Below are 23,658 nucleotides of genomic sequence, written 5' to 3'. Positions count from 1 at the left end.
CCGGCATATTTGATTAACTGGCATCCCCCATTCCCAGAGGATGCCAGATAACAGAACTTTTACTGTACCTTTACCAGACCATATTGGTAGATTAAAAGTGGCAGTGGTTGCATCTTCTGAAATAACTGCATTTTTTTTTTAATTTAAAATATTTGTTTCTCTCCCCCTCCACACAACCCCAAGCAAGGCAACAGACCCAGGACTGAAGATGATTCACATATTTGACTTTTGCTGTGAATGTTTTGTAGCACTGGAGATCCTTAAATCTGTTCTTAACTCTAGCTCATCCTTTCCCCTTGATACAAATTCACTCTCATGTTAAACAAGAAAGAAATTATTGCTTTTAGTTCCCTCTGATCTAAAATGCATTTTACTTCAGGTAAGAGGAATTGGAAAACTCTCCAAAAAATAGGAGTTTCTAACAAAGTATCAAACTCATAGATCTCAGGTAAGGTGGCACTCTTAGATCATCTAGTTTCATAACCCAAGTAATACAGGCCATAGAATTTCACCCACTACATCTTAGATCAATCCCAGAACTTCTTGTTAAAGCTGACTCTTTGTTTAGAAAGACATCCAATCTTGATTTAATTTAAAACAAAACAGTGAGTGGAATAGGCTAGATTGGTTTCCTGATTTCCAATGTAGTGTACACTCCCTCCAAATTATAGTCAAAACCCCTCTTTTCTAAAGGTGGACAAGGGCTGTTTTCAGACAAGAGAAAAACTAGGAAGTTTTAAAGCAAAGAATGCCCTAGGAAAGACAGACATTTCTGCTATAGCCCAAACTTGTTAATTTTGACATTAGATTGCTTATGCTTGATATCAAACACAGAGGTTTTACTTCAGTCTGGCAGGATCCATGGAGGAGCCAAGGGTATGTCTACACTGGTCAGTTATGACACAAAGCAGTGAAGTGCTGAGATACACTCCCCACACTGCTCCCCCAGGACAGGGGAACTGCCTCAGCCCAGAGCTTACTGGGGGGGCAGTGCTGCACTGAGATAACTGGACTAGTTTTGGTCTGAGAGAGAATGGAAACAGCAAGTCTCAATACATCACTACCTGGCACTGTAAGAGACCATTGTAGATATATTCCTCAGAGATATACATATGAAGATCCTTGCCGATTATCCCTAACCTTCCAGTTATGCACTTACGACTGCTCACCTGATGCATGCTGGGATTGCGGCCCCCTTGAGTGTGCTCTGGCCTGTAATACCACAGGAGGCTCATCATCAGCTCCCCTAGAAGGAGACAAAATATGTTTTAACAAGGAAGTAATCTAGAAGCCAGGGCTGAAAACACTAAAAAGATCCTGCTGTCCAATTTTCAGTTCCACTTCATCCCATCAGCCCCTGCATTTCCGTAAGTCTCATCTAGCTGCAGCTGTGCCACAATAAATATTTTATGCTGAGCTGGGTTTCCTTTTGTTAAAGCAACTGGCTCTGTAAAACAAGTCATGTCACTATTGCATTATACCTTTACCACCTAATAACCATCATCGTCCCACACAAAGTTGGTAACGAACAAAACTTAACAATAGCATCTCTGTTCAAGTGCTTTGTCAAGAATACTTGTCCAATGCTTAGGATATTTACTCCTGGACATTAGTAACAAAAATAGTACCCCTAGGCTATGGTTTCGGTGTTGCCCTCAGCTCTTATGTTCTGCTACCGTACAAACTGCAAGGGCTATGACAATCTTCGCACCATTTGGCAAACAAAACTTCTCTAGCTCTTGCCTAGAATGCTGGTCAGATGTGGGCCTTCAAAACTGAAATTGCACTACTCCAATTCCCCTTTTGCACTCTCCAGATGTCCAAGTTCCAGTATGGTACTGCCTGCTAAGATCAAAAACCTCTGCAACCAGTGCTTTACACCATCTCCCAGGCTACAAATCATATAGAACATTTGAGTAATTAGTGGCTCATGAGCTATCTGCTGCTACAAAATCATGGGGGAGGGATTGTTGCTAAGAGGTTTAGTTGGCAGATCAATATACATGCATTCAAGACTATACAAGGTTTCCAATTACCAGTTCTGGGCCAGTGATTAGAGGGAGTTTCAGTTCCTGCAGCACAAGTACATTCAGAGATTACCAAGCATAACCATGAAGCACCAATTGCCACTGCCAAATTGGGTGATAAGAGAAGGTGAAATTCATTTGGCAAACTTACATCCCTTATTTAATTCTGCCACTCACATTCCTAGATTTGACAAGTATCAACAATTTGTTTCCTTGTCTCTATCCAATACCTGTTTTGGGGTCTTCCCACAGTGCTGATATTTTTGCCACATACGGCATAGATTTCTTTCGTGGTCCTGATTTCAAAAGGACTGTATCTCGTACCCGGATAATTTCCCCATCTCTCTCCACAGCCTGGTAGCTCTTACGAATAGCTGGCTCTGGTTCATTCTACAGTGTTGGGAGAAGAAACAATTGAAAAGTTAGGCTAACAAATATTCAACAACACATCTAAGCTTTCTTTAAATCTTTGTTGTGCATTGAAAATTTCATCCCTACAATTTCTGTCCAAGCAGTATACCTCAGCTGCAAGAGATCCCTGAAAGAAGTCATACAGCACAAAACCACTCACAGCAGTTCTAGTCTCAGAGGAGCAATTTGAAAAGCAGAGAGCAGCGTGAACTATTTACTGATGAATCCTCTGCCCAGAGAAGAGCAAAAGAATATCCTCCTGGGCTCAGTGATCAAGTGTCTTCAGATCGGACTAGGTATGGCTGCTGGCTTCCAACATTAAAAAGACAGTGAGGGAGAAAACGTATTGGTATTGCTTTGGTACAGCACAGACTGCAGAACATTCAGCTTACTAGATTAAGCATCAGTTCTAGTATCCTGAAAGGAGAATATATTTTGAAACCGATTCCTCTGTTTTAAAGGAGCCAAGAAATAAAAAGATTCCTACACTTTTGTACAAAGGAACTTGCTTTTTGAAGTGTTTTGGGACAATTATTTTAGTTGCCTAAACAGTGTTGGTTTCCAGCTACTCCACCTGCTACTGAAGACAATGAAAACTGGCTTTATTAATTTCAAAGTGCTTATGCTATGTTAGAGGTTGTTAAAAACTTGCTGCACTAATGCAACGTGTATTATATCATCTTGAAAAATACAGACATTGTGAAATTCATTTAACTAACACGGCTGAAGTCCAGCGTTAGTAACCTTCACTGTTATGGAAGCTTCCATTCCAACCACATTTTTTAGCTTCTAGCATTACAAAATTCTCATTTTTGGTCCATAAGAATCTGGACTGGAAAATGATTTTTCAAAGAGATGAGCAGAATAGATTTTAGTTTTCTGTCCATCCAAAGTCAGAAGCGTTGCACGTTCTGAAGTCTGAAGCCTACGGAGATTACTGGTTAGTCTGATCCCCTTTAGTAGTAAGTATAAAAAACTACTAGAAGTGCCGTTGAAAGGGGTCCCCCATTTCCACTTTCCACAAATTTATCCTTAAACAGGATGCAACTCTGGCTGACAAGTTCAGTATAGCAAGCTGCAGTAATGCAGTCTCAGAGTCAGAGAGGCATGGATCACAAGAGTCTGAAAGAGCCATTCAACAGGATGAGTATCTGGGTAACCAAGGGGATTCTAAGAAACGATTCTGACTTCTCTGCATGGCTTGCGCTACCTGCTATTTTTGCTTCTCAGTTTGCCATAAGCTAAGAATTCCTGTCTGCAACCCCAGTTGATAAACTGAATGCCTCTGAGGGAGACCTTGTTTGATTTATCACAAATCAATGTTCCTTTCCAATACCTGTATTGCCTGCAAGATTTTCATCAAGGCTCTGCCTCTGTTGAGGTCCATAATAGTATAGATAGGAATTCCCTCCTACCTGAAGCTGCAAAAACAGCCACAGACTTATTTACCTAAGGCAATACAGCAAGACCAAATGGCAATTTATGCTGAACTAGTGCTACCAGCCACTGCTGACAACTTAGCTTGTGAACAGATAAAAATAATGTCTGCAGCCAACAGGAAGCCTCTTGTAACATAAGAGCTCTACTTGCACTTTTAAAGGCATCTGTCCTACTACCCTCAGATCCAAAACTGGTCTGGTCCCTCCTTACCTTTTGGTCAGAAGGAATAGGGACACAGGCCCAGGGTTCTAAGCCAAGAACAACTTGCTTTGCTCTAAGATATCAAATAATTTCCTTGAGGTCCTTTCTGTCCATTCGGTTATCAAAAGGGGTTTCAATTCATACCACAGATGAAGTGTAACTGCAGAGCATGGTAACCAATGGAGATGCCTCCTAGGAATCAGGTCTCTGCCTTTGCATGCTCAGAATACCAGAGGTCAACTGAGCAAGAAAAACTAGCTCAGAAAGCTTCATAGAGGAGTGTCTGGCTTTGTGGAAAGGAAGTTAGGCCTGGGGCCCTTCCCGCTTTCTTGATGACCCATTGGACTAACCACATCCTCTTTCCATGGCTTTGTACCGGGAAATTGTTGCTGCAGCTACAGATGCCACCTATGGTTGATACAAAAAGCACAGCTTGGCAGTAGCTCATTTTCCCCCTTACAGGAATTACCCTAGGACACACGCTTCTGCTTGTGAAACCACATTATTTCCTTACTGAAGTTCACTGCCTCTGACCAACCAGATTAGTGCCGACTCACAAGGATGCAGCCTGGCCAATTTTCTCCAGGATAGGCTGAGGTGGGCATGTGCCCAACAACCTCAGAGCAAGTAGTGCTCATCACTAAAGATATTTTATCTGGGGAAAGGTGCAGAAGAAATGAGTTTTGCCTTGGAGCTCCTTCTCCACTTATTTGCCCTGCTTCATACAAGTGAATGAATCACTGCAATACCCAAGGAAGAACAAGGAAGCCAGGCAGGAATCAAGCGACTCAGCCAAAACATTTTTAAGCGATACAATCTGTTTTTTGCTGCTGAGACACTGGAATGATATCCAGTTCTGTCTTGCTAATACAGAGGTAGGTTTCCAAAAGAAGAGAGTCACACTGGTGGTTTGTCTAACAACTGCACGCTGTACATCCATTTGGGAGGTTGAAGAACACATGACTTGTCCCCAGACAGAGATGTACACAGGACAGCAGGATTTGTTGGGGAAGGGAAGGGGTTGTTGGGTTGGGGGTTTTTTTGCAAGCACTTACCACAACATACACAGCCTTTTCACAGGCTGCACCCACAGGCATCCAGCCGTTGGTTGCTCTCCGCCTGTTGATGCGCTGCTGCTTTGGATGACAGTGCCCTCCGGCTGCTTTGCTGTCAGAGGCATGCAAACAGCCTGTAGTATTCCGGAGCCCGGATTTGGAGCCACTGGGGGGCTTGGAGCTCTGAGGACATTCTCGGGCCATGGTCTGGGGGTCTGAGTTCGGGGTCTGCAAGTGAGGAACAGGTTCTGCAGCTGGTGGCACACTGGGTACAGGACATCCTGAGAGTGGGTGGGCAGGTGATGCGGGGTGGCCTGCCACAGGGATTGTGAGGCTCAGCTGGTCCAGAGACTTGCAGCCTTCTACCAAGGAGTTGGGGAAGCAAAAAAAAAAATAAATAAAATAAAAAGAGCAATATATGATACAGTTAGCAGATCACCTCAAGCTAGACAATACCTTCCTGCACTTTCCCCTTTGTTGCATTATTAGTAGTAAACATTTACGTTCAAACTAAACAGACTTTCTAGGTTATGAAACACTTTGTACCACTGCTAGATTCTAAAAGCAAAGACAGTATGGGGCCTGGCACTTCACCAGGCTGCTCTGAACTGCATTCTACCTATAATGTCCTCTTTGATATTCCCCACAATAATGCCGGCCTGACACATACAAAAGGTTTGTTTAGCACTTCCACCCTGTCAACAGATAAAAGTGAAAGCAACTGAAAGGCTTTAATTGTGAGGGAAAGATTAAACAATATTAACAGAAAAGGTTGGCTTCTTCCAAGGTGCCAAAATTGACAGATTTCTAGAGAACCAAATAAATGATAAAGCATGGGCCAAAAACTTAAAAACAAAGCATATGCTGTTGCTGCTAGGAATTCCATATATTCCATAACCAGACAAATTTACTACATCTTAATTTAGCAAGTTAGGTGACGAGGCCTTCCAAAGGGATCCCAAAGCACTTATCCATTCAGAAGTCCCACTGCAAGAAGTGTTCAATTCACAACAATAAGCAAAAACAAAAAGAACAATTTTCTTAGTGTTGTACAAATGTAGTGATCCAGCATTACAAACTCCAGCAGGAACAGAACCCCCAAATTAAACGAAAAGGAGATCCCCATATTTCATAAGTCTAAACGCACATTTTGGAACAGCCAGTATGGCCTCATCCGGCAATCTCAGAAGGTAGAAAAAGTTCACAGGAAGCAGCTTTGGTAAGTGTGCAGGCTCCCAAGCACACCACAGCAGAAATCAATGCAATTTAAGAGAGTCAATGTAATAAGCTATTTGATTTACAGCTCAATCATGGCAAAGGCTGCTCCTAGCAATGGGAAGCTACTATCCTCTGCCTCCTTGAGTCCAAAGAAGGTCATGAAATGATAACCTCCACTTGAAGATGGGAACAATAACAAAAAAGACTGAATGCACCAGCTGTAAAGACAAGTTGGGTAGAACAATTCTGACTTTTAGATGAGCCAAACACAACTCTTCTTGGTCATTTCTTGCCAATTCATCCAAATCAAAATATTCCAGACACTGCTCCAGTCTGGCAAAGCTCTGACGGAAGAACCAGCAGGAAACCAGGCTGTGTTTTATCTCATTCCTCAGAAAAACAGCTGCTGGGCTGCAACTGAGCTGGTAACTGCAAGACTTCCAGGATCTCTTGCTTCAAGGCAGCTTATCAGAGAGCCTGCCCTCTCAGCCAGGACACTATCCCCTTTTGCAAAGGAACAGGATTTGTTACCTTTCTCCACACCACTCTTTTTAGCTAAAATAGATGACATGATGTTTCAAACTTTACTGGTGCAGTCATTTACAGGGGCTGGAGACTCCCATCCCAAGAGTCACATCTTGTCCAACTTTCAATCTTCCTCCTGTTTACCATCTTTTAAACACTATGTCTATTACTAAATAGCTCCATCAGCTGAGGAATGGGAGAGAAACTTTTGAGTGGCAGGAATATTCCTTCTTCCAGGCAAGCAATGCTCTATAGCTGTAGACTGCAAAGGGAGGGTTCAGATCCTGTATGGCCCAGGCCCTAGGTCAAACTTCAGAGCCTGCAGAGTAATGTAAAAAACTGCAAGGACATTCAGGCCACAAGATATTTTCATGTTCTAAACTGAACCTTGACAAGCAACTTCACTCAGAAAGCTAATCAGCTGTGAAGAGGGAAATAATTCAACAGATATTCAGCAGGTACATATGCATAGGAGAATCTCCTTTGTCCTTATCCGTCATCTCCACCAAGGGTCAACCTTTTTGGCAGGCATGATACGTTAGCTCTGCACCCTCCCAGTGTGCCACAGACCCCTTTCCCTTATCTGACCTGATGCTCTGCTTTCTGAACTATATGCTACTGTGCTGCCTGTCCCTTCCCCAAACTGCTGAGTGCCCCATACAGACTGCTCATACTAAAGGTTGGTCGCCCTTGATCTACACAATTCCACATTACAAAATACTCAATCAATTCCCAATTTAGAACTTAACAATGCAGCCTAGCACCTATTAATACATCTGCTACGTGTGCTCCCAGTAAAGCTTTCTCTACCTTTTCAACAAGAGTTATCAATTTACTCATTGCTCAGTACCCCCATTACCGTGCTTTCAATTACACAGCACACTGTCAGTAGCACACAGAAATAATTGCTCCCTGCTGCCCTGAGCAGTGCTGGTCATATGCACCAGTCAAAGCCCTAACCCCCTGTTCTGTACAGGCAGAAATCCATTCTCCTATGTCCACTCTCACTCAATGAAGGAGACTGGCATGGGAACACAGATGCAAGGAACTTGATAAGGCAAACTTGCAACCCTTAGATCAACAACATTGTCCTCTTTTTAAGGATAATTTGGGGCACTGAAGTAATTCTTTGCATTCACTAATACTAGCATTCCTGGGAAGGCTCAACTCTCTTTTCATAAGTCACAACAAAATAGACTTGGACCATTAGAATGAATTATGCTAGAAAAAGATTTTTTCTTCCACACTTCACTTGGCAGAAGCAACGGTTGGCAAACATTTTTGGGCTGCAAGCCAGAGTGACCCAGTTTGGGTCACAGGTAGCCAGACAAGTGCTAGGACCCAGCTATTGCTTTTCTCCACAACAGCACAGCACAGGGTGAGCGTCTAGAGCTAGAGCTTTTCCCCACCATAGCAGGGAAAAGCAAAGGGTGCTGAAGCCCCCTGCTGCCAAGGACCAGATCAAATGGCTCTGCAGGCAGTCTCTGTAGGTTGCCAACCCCTGGTCTAAGTCATTCCATTTTTCCAAAATTAAAAATGGAAATTACTCAAAAAAGGGCAAACTAATTAGCAGCTCCTACAAACACATTTTGACACACACAACCCAAGTGCACCACATCTGAAAATATGCTGAGACTGTTTCGCTCCTTGTTCTTAGAAAGATCAGAGCACTCTGGAAGAACACCAAAGAGCATAACAAATCTTACTCTTTAGAATAGGCTGGTACTATCCTGAGCATGTTATTCATCAAATCACCTTCCTAGGAAGAGCTGACTACAGTAGCATAACAGACTTCTCCCTCCACACAGAAAATGATTCAAGGCATCACCAAAACATCTTCCTAATCCTTTCATTTGAATCTTGAGCTAGCACCACTGAAGGTGTGCAACTTAATTATTTTAAGTACATGACAGACTGATGTGACTCAAGACACTATGCAGAAAGTGGTCCAGAAATAAGGATTCTTGTCTTTAATGCTCATGAGAACATTAGCTATGCAGTTATAAAGCCTCTTAAAAGTTATTACCAAGAACTGCATTATTACCAACAAGAACATCTAGTCCCCAGTGTAGGGGGTAGCATCCTGATGGCAGAGGTACTTAGGAAAAGAACTGATGCTTCATTCAAATGCTCCTCTGATTTACAGCAACTTCCTAGGATGGGAGACTACTATGAAGTCCGCCTCATCTTGTATTCTTGACAGAGATTTCATCCACCTACCTGAAATCCCACAGCAGTTCTAATTAGATAGGTTAGCCTTCCCTTTGAATCCTAAATTGTTTGTGTAGCATTGCTGTGCATGGCTGAACAGCTGTGTCTACAGAGGCAATTTCATCTCAGAGCTGGATGAAGCAATCCCCATTTATAGATTATACTGTATATTGGCATTAGTAATACACATCTCCCCCTTTACTGTTTGGTGGCTTTTATGCTGAAAAGGTACTGGCACATCATTTCTTTGGCACAGCAATTCTGGTAACCTATTTTTAATATTAAACAACAAGCCATTTTTCAGTAGTAAAGGAAAGCTCCAGAACAATAGCCACTATAGTGCAAGGCTTGTAGATGGGGGGGAAAAAAAGCCATGTAAATACTAGCAACACTTATTAAACTGGTGGGTTTTTGTGATTCAGTGACCCAGAGGTGCCATACAACCAGAGAAAAAGAACATTAAGAATTTCCTAAGCTTCAGTGAATTAATGATCACAGTGTATGTATGGGGTATAAGTGCATTACAAACATCACTGCTCAATCTTTTGGTGGACAACTTTAGCATGCTCAAAAAGAAAGAACAAAATTAGTCAGAGTATCCCCCCATAAATCTAGTCTAGGAATATTACTGCTCCAGAAATGTGCCCTGCAGCCTGGAGATGAAACCCAATAACCAGATCAGATTGAAAACCCAAGACACTGCCAGCCTCCTTAACACAACTCTGCCAACATGACTGGACCTTTAGGGCAGGTCTACACTAGATCAGACAGTGCTATGGAGTACTGCCATGAAAGCATGCCCCCCAATTTGTACATGATGAAAAAAGGTGCGTCGCAGTCTTTCTGTGCTGCTTCCAGGCTCATGAGAATGGTGCTGGCCACACCCAACAGAGCTCTAAGAGACCTTTTTTTGCATCCAGGGCAGGTTTTCATAACAGCATCTGCAGCATCCAACGCAACTTAGACACCCTCAGAGTAAACACTTTTACATCATTCAGTCTCCATGATCCAATCAACAGCTTGAACAGAGGGTCCAAAGACTATCTTAAACAATAATATTGCAAAAGCAATGTTTCCAAATGGACCACTTGCCTTTTTGGAAATAGGTCACTTGCATAGTCTATCAGATCAAAAAGCTAGGATTCAAACTAGGGACCACTCTCTACTTGTTCCACATCCAATCACTAACTCTTGGATTAAAAGTTTTCCACACCAACAGAAACATTTTAATTGGAAAGAGCTTTCCAGATCAAAGACAACAGGAATGTCCTCATCTTCGGAAGATGACCCGAATATTACTTCTTCCTAACCAATAACCAGTACAGGTTTAGATTAAACCAGTACATAAAGAGCATAAACACTTCCTTGATCATAGAAAGGCAACAAAATGGCCATTCAGGTCATTAACGATTGTTTTAAAGCCAACAACGCTCAACCCCCAGCTCACAGGCTAGGTCTGATCCCCGGAGTCAAGCCATTTTCCACAGGGAGTCCCATGGGTTGTGGTCCTGTATACTGGATCAGGCACGCAGGGTCCAAAACCTGACACACAAGCTTGGGTGGAGGTGGTGCAGTGCCCCAAGGTTGGGGCCTGATTCTGCAGTGAGGGTAGAAGGGTTTGATGCAGCCCACCAAACATCCCCAAGCCACTCATCCGGTCTGTGGAGCCAAAACGTTGAGATTACTGTTCTAAACTAATCTTCTCATTCTAAAAAAAACAAATCTAGTTTTGGTATTCACTTTTGTCTTACCTGCTGCAAAAGGCATTTTGTAGGGATAGCTGTTCCGTCCTGCATGCACATTGCTAATCCTGCTCTCTGGCACATGCATAACTCCACAAAGGCTGTAACTGTTAATAGCTGTTCCTTCTCCACAACAGTAGGGAGAGCTACACCAGTGAAGCTGCTGGAAAGGAGGACCTGATGGCAAGGAACCTGGAGATACCAAGAGCCCCTCACAGGTAGCAGATTGTGAAAGCTCATCCTTAGGGTAAACTGAGCAGTGAGAATAGCCACTGTATCCACTTTGGCCATAATAAATGTAAAACCCGTTCAATGGAGTCAAATCTGAAGATTCACAGAGACATCCACAATCCGTGTGACTTCCTGGCACAGGCAAAGGAGGGAACTGCTGCACTGGGAAGGAAGGCTGATGAAATTCCTGTTTGGGAGTAGGAGATTTCTCTCCTGGTCTTCCATACTCAGGCTTCATAGAAGCTTGCCCACCCATAAGAAAAGGCAGTCTGTGGTAAAGACCCTCTGTGCTAGCATAGGAGTTAGATAATGGTTCATAATGGAGAGAACCTGCTGTCCCATAGAGTCTAGAGGAGTCCTGAAGGTCTGCTTTCTTAAAAGCACCTGTAGAAACTCCTTGCCAGCCATGCTGGCCCTCCACCTTTAAACTAGACATTTCCTTTTTGGATTTGACACAATTCTTCCTATTGGTTTTGGCCCACTTGAGCCTTGATTTAGAACAGTGGTTCTCAGACTTGCCTTCTCCGTCTGATTTACTCCTCTGCTTCAGGGGTTGGTCTTTTTCATGAGTCAATTTCAAAAATGCCACTGCATTGAGACTGGCCAGTCTCTTTGGGGTGGGATGATAGGAAATTCCAGTATCCTCCCTCTTTGTTCCATCTTCAAAGACATCATCCAATGAATGGGCCCAGCTATTACATTTCTGACTCGATTCACTGCTGTGCTTACCCTTCACTGTTTTTACAGCTATTTTTTCCAGAGGGGGCCAATTGCCGCCAGCTTTGCAATGCAAGTTCTTAATGCTACAATCTCCACCGACTTTGACAGAGTCTTTCCGAAAACGCCTGCTAGATAATAAACCATCATCCCGTTCAAAAAGCAGGTTATTCACTGCCTCTGCATTCAATGAGGCTAGTCTTCGTTTTCTGGGCTCTGTAGGAGCAGCATCAAGTTCCTGTTCCGTCCCTGGACAAGTTATTGTGCACTTTCCCCCAAATGAATCACTTTCCCCTGCTCCCCCAGTCTGAGCTTGTTGTGGGTAACAGGCAGGTCTGAAGTCATCCATCCAACTGGGAAGGTTCTTTGTTGTACAACTCTGGGTCTCTTTTGATAACGATCCAGCCACATCCTCTAGTCGAGTGAGGAGCACTTTGCAGGTTTTATTGTCCACAGAAGGGATTAGACGTTTTCTCAAGGGATACGTCTTTCTGACTTCCTGCAAATTTTTGCTTTTGTTTGCACCCAGAAGCCCACTTTGACAGTTCTGAGCTTCAGTGGTGTCTCTGTCTCCTCGTTCACTGCACTCTGCCTCGGTCCTATCCATTCTTTCACCGTCTATTGGTGACAAAGCCTGGCTGGCAGAACGAGCTGGATATTTCAGTAGGAAAAGTTGTTTCTTCCGGGCATGTGTCATAGGATCCATGTCCAGTCCTGTGAACAAATATAAAAATGTCTATTAATATAGCGCAAAGGAACCAGTTTCCTCATAATATACCAAAAGCTAATGAGGAATAATATTTGGGGAAGCTTGTTTCTATACACAAGAGTGTCTTTTTGGGTAGCAGCCAGTTTAAACCAATTAGAAAACAGGATGGAATGAGATATGGGTTAGTATTAAACCACAGAACATGACAGTAATTAGAAACAGGGTGGCAACCGAATGCCCCAGAAGCCAGAAAAGCCAGGGTAAAGCCAAAACTTCATCCCTCGTGCACTCCATTATATCCATTCATCAGTCCAAATATATTACTTAAGACTGTGGTTCCCAATTAAACAGATAGGATTTTAAGGAGTCAAATTTAAGAAAGCATCTGAAAGGTTTATTTAAATCCATGTTCCTGACACAGTGTAGATACATGCTGAGCATTTGACTATTTGCATGTTGTTATAAGTGAGCCATTTCATGGTCATTTTCCAAGACTATTAGACAAAAGAAAATGCAAGTTCACCTACTGTAGTAGAAAGCTAAACTTTGTCTTGAGTGGACAGACTTGCCAATATTAACAAATTTAATAATGACCTGTACAAAGATGGCCATGTATAACATGGCTAAATGTTATTCCTAACAAACAGTTTGACTTTGATTATTTTAAGTACCACAGCCTTAAAGAAAACCATCTGATAGGCCAGTTTCTAAAATCTGACCCCCAGAACTGTGGTTTCAGGAGAAGAAGGCTTTTATAGTTTGACAGATCTAAAAACCAGCCTATCAATCAGATAGTGCATCAAAATGTTTTCAGAACTGAGCCAGAGTATCAAACTATAAAGGGGGAAGATATAAACATAACATCCATAGAACAGGAAGTGCTCCTCTATATGCACAGTATCCCAGGGACTATGACAGATGTTTTTATTTCCAGAGTTTTGCTAGCTTTGGATGCTTTTTTTTTTTCTTTAGTCAATATTTTTTAGGATGACTGAGATCTAGCACGGATGTGATCGATCATGTATGTCAATGTCTCCATTTTTATGGGATATGCTGACTAATCAGATATTCTTTTGGATTCATAGATTTTCCTAACCCAAGATTATAGGAATGGGTAAAGTTCTTCAGTGGCATAAATGCGACATAATCAAACCACACTAGGCAACATACAAGGCCTCAGATAGAGGATGCCCATTCTGATATGCCAAGGGATTCTTGGGGAAAAGGATACTGGCAGAACGAACCAGGCATACCACCATCTTCAGAAAGCAAAGGGAAAGTCATTACTGGTTAATGGGGCTTTCTGTTTGCCTTTGATTGCTGCCCAAAATGCCTGTTGTACTCACTGCTTGTGAGCCATGAAATGCTACTGAGATCTAACAAAATAGCCTGTTTCTTTCATTCTCCTACATGGTCAAAGGATACAGGTTAGCAACATCTAAGTAACTTCTAACCACATTAAAATACAACAGTCAGATGGTCCCTGGAATATGCATCAGTAGCCAGAGGCAGAAACGAAAAATCACAACTGTTCTGCAGGTAGGGACAGCTCTACATTTGCATTCTAGCACTTGAGGTCCAGCAGAGGGCTGGTAGTGAGCACAGAGAGTAGAGCCCATGAAACCCGGGAATGGCACCAACAGAACTGCTCTTCCAACACCTGAAACAGCTGCAGGTTAAACTTTTTAGTTTAAAAGCACACAGGCATTTGCATATGAGGTATAAATTTAATCCTGAAAAATATTTTCCCCCATAACTTTGAATTCTGACTGTAAGCAGCAACATCATTTTGACTTGGGCTGGGATGTTTACTATAAGCCTATGTTAAGAAACAGGCAACCTCATCCCTCAAGATGCATTAATTTGAGCAAGCTGCCTTAATTGGCATCAGAGCTATAGCCTCAACATCAGCAGCAACCTGGGAGTGATCTGGCCTTCTCTGCATCAGATATATTTGACTGGACCAAAAATATATTGATTGACACTAAAAACTGATGATGTCCTGCTGCTTGAGGGAGGCTCAAATTTAGACTGTTGTTAGCAAAATCATTAGATAAAGCTTATAAGGAATCGATGGTTTTATATAGATTAATCAACCCAATAATTAGATTATTGATTTGATATTAAGTCACTTTCTTTTAACTGATTGGTTCTGTGCATTTTGTTACCTAAACCAAAGAAGGAAATGTATACGTTGAAAACCAACTTGGATTTTTCCCCCCAGATACGAGATGCAGACCTGGAGTCCTACAAATACTAGTTTTGATGGGAAGAGTTCCCTGAAAGGTTTTACTTATCAATCACTTATTTTTGACATTATGTGGACTCCAGAACCTTTTGCGCCTAGGGGCAGGGGCTGGATGCAACTACTACCAGTCAGGTCTATTTACAGGCTGATGAAATTCTGAGAAACCCACACTCTTTGCATCAGGGAACAAATTAAAAATAAAAAAAAGTCATCAGCACTAGGCAGTGAGATCTTTTACTTTAAAAGTTAAATTTAGTGGGGGTCAGGGGTAGGGAGGAAGAGAAAAAGTTTTACTTATCAACAGATAGGTACAGCCTGAACACTGGTATAGAACCAGCATCCTACATACCCTTGCCCTGCTGGGATCACTTCTATGAGACTACATGGACTATTAGTTTGCTGGCCGTTTCTCCTTTTTTTTCTCCCTTACCACCAGAAGGGCAAGCCCCTGGCAGAAATGCTCAGCAGAGAGAAACAAACTTCAGTTGCTGAGAGGAAACAGCTAGAAACTGACACTAGCTGTCCCTTTCCTTCTTCAGCTCCTACCTCTCCTCTGTAGGACTTAATTTAATCCATGTCTAGACCATTCAAGAGACATTTCTTCCATTTACATCACAAATATAATTCAAAATATGGCAGTGTTTTAATTATATTAAAAGGGTAAGTCTAAAATGTCTAATTAGATTGTTAACAGATATTCAAACTTGATTAGTTCCTTTCTCCTCTGCTTCTAAAGTGGTCAGTTATATATACCAAATTTCTGCCAGAGTGAAAACGGCTGATGTAGATTCACAAGCAAAGATTTTTCTGACAGCAATATGGAATATCTGACAGCTCAGCATGCATCCCTTCCTCATCTGATCAAATGGCAAAAGATACATTTTCAAAATAAGTTTTATTTTTCATAACCTGAAATATGAACGCTTCCATCACAACACCCCTAACAAATGATACCTTACAACGTGATACCTTTCAATAGAATTATCACTTACAATTTAGAAGCACACACCCCTTCCAAACTTCAGCTTTGTAATCCACATTATACTGGACAGTTCAACATGGCAAACTGTGCCCAGCTATTATTTATTTGTAGCAGTTTAACAAAAAACCACCCATGTAATATTATCAATACTGACAGACTAAAATCAACAAAAGAAGAGAAACAAAGTTACATGAAAAGACTGCAATAGGGATCTCTGTATTGGAAAATAATACATTAAAAGGTAAAAGTATAAAAATTAAATGGGAATCATTTCAAGAGCGTCAATCACATTACATCTTTTACAGACTTGGATTTGTACAAGTTACTCAGCAATCACAGGCAGCAGCTGCTTTTTTAAAGAAATGGTGCATACTTAGAACTACTGTTCCTGTTAACCAGTATTAACAAAGAGCACCAGGCTCTTAAATGTTTCTGTTCCACGCTGAGAAGTCAGCTTTGCTTAAGCATTACAACACATACAGTAATCTATGTCAAGGACCATATATCCATCCACACGCTAGGAGAAACAGACTGAAACTAAACCCTGTGAAATTTTGGCATTACAGCCAAACATCTTCAAAATTCTGGTGAATAAAGCTATAATTTTACCAGGAGATGATTTTGCATAGTTGTTATACCCTGTGAAATCTGGATTTACACCAGAAGCACATGGACTATAAAGTAATTATTATTTTAAAGACATTATTGAAGCATGCAGCTGCACTGTCAAGAATTTCCACTAACCTAGTCATCTTTAAAATGGTGAGAATATTTCCCCGTCAAACTACCAGCAGTGCATTCTCAGCTTGGGACCTAAGTGAAGTGGCAAATCTTACTGGTAAGAATTCATGATCCAGAAAGTCTACAATCAGATGTTTAACGAATGTTTTTGAAGATGGATGAGGTATAAATGGGGGCTGACTGGCTAAGGAGCAGCTCTGCATAAAAGGATCTGAGGGTTAGTGGACAATAAACTGAATGAGCCAACTGTGTGTCCTTGTTGCCAAGAAAGCTAACAGCAAACTGGGCTGCATTAGTAGGAGCACTGTCAGCAGAGCAAGCCAAGTGATTCTTCCCCTCTGTTCAGCAGTGGTGGGGTTGTACTTCCCAGTACACATCTAGGAGTACTGTGTCCAGTTTTGTGCCACAAACTAAGGAAAATATGTGGACAAATTGGAGAGTACAGAGGAGGGCAACCAAAATGGTTAGGGGGCACATGACTTCATAGAATCATAGAAAGTTAGGGTTGGAAGGGACTTCAGGAGGTCATCTAGATCAATCCCTCATTCAAAGCAAGTCTATCCCCAACTAGATCATCCCAGCCAAAGCTTTGTCTAGCTGGGTTTTCAAAACCCCCGAGGATGCTGGAGCGTCCACCACCTCTCTGGGTAACCTGTTCCAGTGTTTGACTATCCTCCTAGTGAGAAAACTCTTCCTAATATCTAACCTGCAACTTGAGACCATTGCTCCTAGTTGTCATCTGAGAACAGTCTATCTCCATCCTCTTTCGAACACCCCTTCAGGTAGTTGAAGGCTGCTACTAAATCTCTTCTCTAGACTAAATGATCCCAGTTCCCCCAAGTCTTTCTTCATAAGTCATGTGCCCTAGCCCCCTCAACATTTTTGTCACCCTCCACTGGACTCTTCCAATTTCTCCACATCCTTTCTGTAATGGGGGGCACACAACTGAACATAGTACTCCTGATGTGGCCTCACCAGTGCTGAATAAAGGGGAATAATCACTTCCCTTGACCTACTGGCAACCCACCTACTAATGCAGCCCAGTCTGCCATTAGCCTTCTTGACAACAAGGGCACACTGCTGGCTCATATTCATCTTATTGTCCACTGTAAACCCCAGGTCCTTTTCTGCAGAGCTGCTGCCCAGCCAGTCAGCCCCCAGCCTGTACCGGTGCATGCGATTGTTCTGTCCTAAGTGAAGGACTTTGCACTTGTCCTTGTTGAACCTCATGAGATTCCTTTGGCTCAATCCTCCAATTTGTCTAGGTCACGCTGAATCCTAGCCCTATGCTGCAGCATATCTACTACTCCCCCCCAAGCTGGGTGTCATCTGCAAACTTGCTGAGAGTGCACACCATCTTCCAGGTCACTGATGTGAACAAAACCAGCCCCAGGACCAACCCCTGGGGCACTCCACTTGATACCAGCTGCCAACTAGACATCGAGCCATTGATAACTACTCTGAACCCAAGGATCCAGCCAGTTTTCTACCCAGCTTACAGTCTATTCATCCAGACCATACTTCCTTAGCTTGCCTGTGAGAACGTTGCGAGGAGAGGCGGAAGGAGCTAGGCTTATTTAGTCTGAAGAAGGAAAGACCGAGGGAGGATTTAATGGCAGCCTTCAACTATCTGAACAGGGGTTCCAAAGATGATGGAGCTAGACTGTTCTCAGTGGTGGCAGATGACAGAACAAGGAGCAATGGTCTCAAGTTGCAGCAAGGGAAGTTTAGGTTAAACAATAGGAAAAACCTCGCTCCCTAGGAGGGTAATAAAACACTGGAACAGGTTACCCAGAGATATTGTGGACTCTCCATCCTTAGAGGTTTTTAAGATGTGGCTAGACAAAGTCTTGGCTGGGATCATAGTTGGGGATGGTCCTGCTTCAAACAGGGGGTTGGACTAGATGACCTCCTAATGTCCCTTCCAACCCTAATTTTCTATGATTCTATGAATCCACCTCACTCTATAGCTTGCATTGATCCTGTAGTGACAAGAGTAGTAAACTTATTTTGATCCCCATCTTAACTAATCTGTTTACTATATGCAGCTAAAAAAGTTTAGTTTCTAAATGCTGAATTTCTTGATTACATCACTTACATTAATTAAAAAGAACTGCAGCAAAATGCAGAATACATTCTGAGAAGCCAAAGAAAAACACTGTTATTCAAAGTACTTCCTACCTTTACTGTTCAGGATTCTACTTGTATACCAAAGCAATTAAGGCTCATTACAGAACACGGATGTTATGTCAGACAGTTCTGGTGATATAAGTTACTTAAACAATCTAAAGTTATCATGATGGATACAACAAATTTAAAGCTGGTGACCTGCACATCTCAAGCTGCCATCAGCATCATTTACAATCCATTTATATATTAGAATTTTTCCCTTATCCTGCCTGTTCTTGTAGAAGCTATACTTCACCTTTCCTCTGCAATCAGTTTCCTGCACTTTTCTGAATTCCTGACATGTCATAAAAGTTGCGCAAACGCCCACAGCAGAGAACTAGAATTTTCAATTTTAAGTTTTGTGGTTGTGGCTTTAACACAGCTAGTATCAATAAGTATCTGTATCCAGAGTCAGGACCAAAATGAAACTGGATCACTTTAAAAGGACCACATTGCCAGTTTGGCAATTATTACAACTGGCATGAAGGAAAAGCTGGACTACATCAAATAGCACAAATATCTGTTTTGGAACAAATATTGATAAGCCAGTAACAGCCAGAATTCTAGTTAACTTTATTAGATTAACATGGCAAAAGAAGCCTGGGGGATGAAGGCAGCAGTACCAAAACATACTATTAACTACAAAAAGGGACTGTTTGGAACATGTACAATGTTAAAGATTTTTCATGTTCTCTACATCCAGGTTCCTTCTAGCTATAACATTTTGCCAGTTCAGGTGTACAGAAGCTACCTGAACTGCCTAACTCAGTATTTGTAGTCTACTATTCACTTCTCAGTTTCTCAATAACTCAAGAGGACCTCCAGAACACTAGCAAGTAAAAGCAAGAGAAGAGAAACAAGATTTGTTGTTGTTGTTGGGGGTGGGGGGGAAGATATCTTTTATTGTACTAACTGTATGGCTGGAATAGACTCAGATAAGCTTTCAAATGCCATGCATTCTTCTTCAGGTCCAAAAAACCCATTTTCCTTATACCTGGACTGGAAAGCTTCAGTCTACCAAGATCTCTTTGAGACCTCAACAGGTATAAACCATTCTTTTCCACTAGCCTGAAGAAGGATGCATGGTACTCAAAAGCTTGCCTAAATCTATCCCAACTGTGCAGCTGGTCCAATAATATCTCTCCCCCACAAAAATCCTTGCCTCTTGCCTGAACCATCACAGCTACATCACTGAGACACTATTAAAATCTAAAGCATTTCAAGGCTTCTGTGTGAAAGCCACAGAGACTGATGAAGATAACTTACTAACCATTGTTACTAAATGCAAAGGAAACTTTGTGATACCTTTTACGATAGGAGCGTCAAACTTATCTGACCCCACAAGGCTGGGTGAGTCGCACAGGACTGGTCAATGGGTGAAATCACACCCACAAACTGGGCATTCTGGACCTGGAGTGAGTGCCAAATGTGGTGTGGTCCTACTCCAGTTGCTATGGGGCTGTGCAGCACAGCCCTGGAGTGGCTCGTTTAGCCTGTTCCAGTAGCTGCTCTGAGACATGAGCTGAAATGGGCACCCTCTGCAGCACCCAGGGTCATCCAGTGTGCCCTGCATGCTGCCTGTCAGTCACTCTGAAACCCACAGGGCAGCACTAGGAACCAGATTATACAGCTCTGTGGGCCATAGGTTTGACACCTGGTTTACTGAGTGCAAGCCTGAAAGCTCATCCAACTATAGTTGGTCCAATAAAAGATATTGCAAAAAACCCAAGCTACCCCCCCGCCCCCCCCGAGCTCCTTCCCCCCCCCCACAAAAAACCAAAACCCTTGCCTCAGAAGTTTCCTGGATCATTACAGCTACACCACTCCAACCTTGGCATACTGGTACTAGACTCATTCTTGTAAGAAAACGATACACTCTCAGGTTCTTCATCCTACTACCATCCCTTTTCTGAATTACTAACTAATGGATCATGAATCAAAGAATAGAATGGAACAGTTTATACTTGTTGAGGCCTCAAAAACTTTGATAGGTTGAAGCTTTCCAGTCCAGGTGGAAGTTTAAAGTAGTAAAAAAAATTAAGATAAAATCAAAAGAGCCCATAGCTTTCTGAATGGAATTTCAAAGACCAGAAGATATTTAGATATAGTTCTGCTACGAAACTATCCAATCACTAAATCCCAAGAAACGGCTTGGGTGTACGACAGCCCACTAAGCGAGCAACAGAGAATCCACATGCCAAACAGTAAAAGTCAGAAGAGAGCTGATGCCTCATTAACAAGAAAACCAAATGTGTTAACAGCTGCATTTTCTGTAATCATGCAGCTGTAGCATCTGTCTCTTACTCTACAATCAATTGCAAGAGAGATTAGGAGAAAGACTGAAATGAATCTTGGACTACTCATTAAAACACTCCCTTTTATGGTAAAGTTTTGGGAAGGAAGCTGAATAAAGTCACCGTTTTTCCAAAGAAGCTACACGAAGAGAGAGAATGTTTTATTTTTGATATTTTCAAGTTACCAATCTAAGAAAATGTACAAGATTTTAAATGCGTGGCACTTTCAAAATGTGGAACTCAGACACTAGGATTCTTTCATGGATTCACGCACTATATCACTGGTTTTCAACCTGTGGTCCGTGAACCCGTATGAGTCCGCACACTATGTCTAAGGGATTCACAAAAGATAACTATAGTGAAGGAGATACTTAATTTGCCGTTTCAAAGTCTGAGACTGTCTCCAAAATCCAGGAAATCAACAAAAAAACCCTTAAAAATAAAATGCTGGCTCCCCAGTGGTAGCCAGCAGTCCTCACTGCTGTGAGGCGAAGGTGCTAACTGGTGGGGCAGCACAGAAAACAGCAGACAAGGTAGTATCTGCCCTCTCATCCCTCCTTCCCCTGCTAGGGCTGTAGCAAAACCCCTGGTTGGTTGGTTGGTTTCTTTCTTTCTTTGACTGCCCCTGGCTGCAGCCACTCTTTGCCACCCTGGGAGCGCTGCTTCGGGCACTGGGCCGGGACTTCTCGGAGGACGTCTACATCCACTCCTTCCCATACCGGGCGGCCGAGCAGGCCGCAGTCAGCCTGGCCAACTTCCTGCTGGGCCAGGCCAAGATGGCCACCCTGAAGAGCCAGCGAAACTGGCTCACCGGGACCGGGACGGTCGACGCCCTGGAGGTTTTCCGCCTGCTGGTGCGGGCCCGCCTCTTGCTCGAATTCGAGCACGCGATCCTCCGGCGGACGGTGCCCATCTTTGAGGAACGCTGGGCCCTCGAGGGGGCGCTGTGCTGAGTCAAGGCAGGACGCCTGGTCCTTGCCCTGTGGCACCACCAGCTGCTCAAGGTGCAGAGACGCATCCAGCGGGCCGAGACCTCGGACTTTGTTCATGCGGGCCGACCCCTGATGCCCTGATACCCCCATGGGCGTCCGGAACTGTAAATATGTAAATAGTCCTTTTGTTCATTGTCGGGTTTTTTGTGTTTTTGTCAAGAGTGTACGGGCAGGCCTTGCAGGCCATGAGCCCAGGCCTTGTCCGTGAAGCCCAGATCTTCAGGCCAACCTGTACATACGCTCTACTGGCCCCAATTTGTCACCCTCCCTGGAATAAATGCCTCTTAAAAGTCAAAGTCTTTCTTTCTTTCTCTCTTTATGCATTCCCTCCCCTTCCCCAATCATTTCTGACTTTTATTTCTCCCTCCCTTTTCCCCATAGATAAGTATAAGTAAGCCAAGATATAGGATAAGCTTTAAACATTTTTATTTTGGTAGCAAGTTTTTGATTTTAGATATCCACTGTTGTATATTGTATTATTATTAGGTTTGTATTGATTTTTACTGTTGTATATTGTATTATTAGCATTTTCATACTGATTTTTATTGTTTCATTTGGATAGCGTATGGTTTAGGCCTGTGTTTGTAAGTGAACCAAAGTCATGTCAAGTTTCCATTTTATATGTCAAGCCTCCATCTTCTGTCCTCTGCCTGGGCATCCCATGTTGCAACTGTACGAGTCACGTACCCCTCCCATGTAAATTGGTTCCTCGATGAATGAGTGTGATTGGAAATTATTGAAATACTATGGTGGTAGGCCTCTAACTGAATGGCCTGTAATGACTGGGCCATCACCTCGCATTGAATCATCCAGGAACCGCGGACCTCACCCAGGCAGAGAGACAAGACCAGCATTTGAAAGACAAAGGATCCTGCAAAACCAGCAACTCTCACCATTACAGACACCCAAAACTGCACATCCCGGCATGGAGCACACATGCTCCGGACACCCGGGGCTGCCCCTTGCCTGGGCATGCCTCCTGTCACTAGGGTCACACAAGGTTTGCCCCTATAAAAAGGGGCAGTGAAGACAGACCCAGTGGGAATGCCATTTCCATCTGGACCAGCACCATGCCACACCCCCTATCCACCCAGAGGCCCTGCTGGTAACCCCCCCTCTGGACAACACCTACTGGACAAGGACCCCTTCCGGCCTGGATAGGTAGATATTACCTGCACAGCTCCTCCTCCAATTTGGACTGTCTCTCTCTCTCTCCTCGTGGACTTCAGCCCCTGCATCAAGTCTCTAACCCCTGCTGCCATTTGTGTGCGTGTGTACGCGTGCGTGCGTGCACACGCAAGGGAACCAATTTGGCATTGTGTCACCATCTCCCCTGTTCAATAAAACTACTGTCATTTGCAACCCCAAGTTGGGTCATGTTTTACTGAATGCCAGTCCCTTCCTTATCTTCAATTCCAGCCTCTCTCTCTAGCTCTCTCCCTCAATTCCAGCCCCACCCCTCTCCACTAGTTTCCCAATCTCAATTCCTACTGTCTTTTCCCTGTTACTTTCTGCTGCCCCTCTCTGCTTTTCCGCTGGCCCTGCTGCCTCTCAGTCTCTCCTGCTGCTTTTTCTGTTATTTTCTGCTGTCCGTCTCTTTGTTTTCAGGCTCCCCACCCCACAGCTTCCCAGCTCCTGCGGTTTTCTCCAGCAGCTGGAGCCTTTCTCCAGCTCCCAGCACCTACTGCCCCACTCTGCAACTTCTCTAGCTGCCCCGGAGCCATCCTCTGGCTCCCCCACACCCA

General features: G+C 43.1%; 1 protein-coding gene across 1 annotated transcript in view; it reads right to left on the bottom strand.

Annotated features, from left to right (window-relative positions):
* BAHD1 (bromo adjacent homology domain containing 1) overlaps window positions 1–23,658 on the bottom strand; it is a 48,776-nt gene that overhangs the window by 9,565 nt on the left and 15,553 nt on the right. The window contains exons 2-5 of the mRNA XM_025197761.1: window positions 10,840–12,492; window positions 5,135–5,496; window positions 2,258–2,417; window positions 1,170–1,246 (exon numbers count right to left, since the gene is read on the bottom strand). Of these exons, the coding sequence (XP_025053546.1) occupies window positions 1,170–1,246; window positions 2,258–2,417; window positions 5,135–5,496; window positions 10,840–12,492 (2,252 nt within the window). The remainder of the gene's footprint in view (window positions 1–1,169; window positions 1,247–2,257; window positions 2,418–5,134; window positions 5,497–10,839; window positions 12,493–23,658) is intronic.

Source organism: Alligator sinensis, unplaced genomic scaffold (genome assembly GCF_000455745.1).
Source record: "Alligator sinensis unplaced genomic scaffold, ASM45574v1 scaffold262_1, whole genome shotgun sequence".
Taxonomy (NCBI): Eukaryota; Metazoa; Chordata; order Crocodylia; family Alligatoridae; genus Alligator; species Alligator sinensis.
The sequence above is the reverse complement of the archived record's forward strand: the minus strand, read 5'-3'. Positions and strand labels throughout refer to the sequence as shown.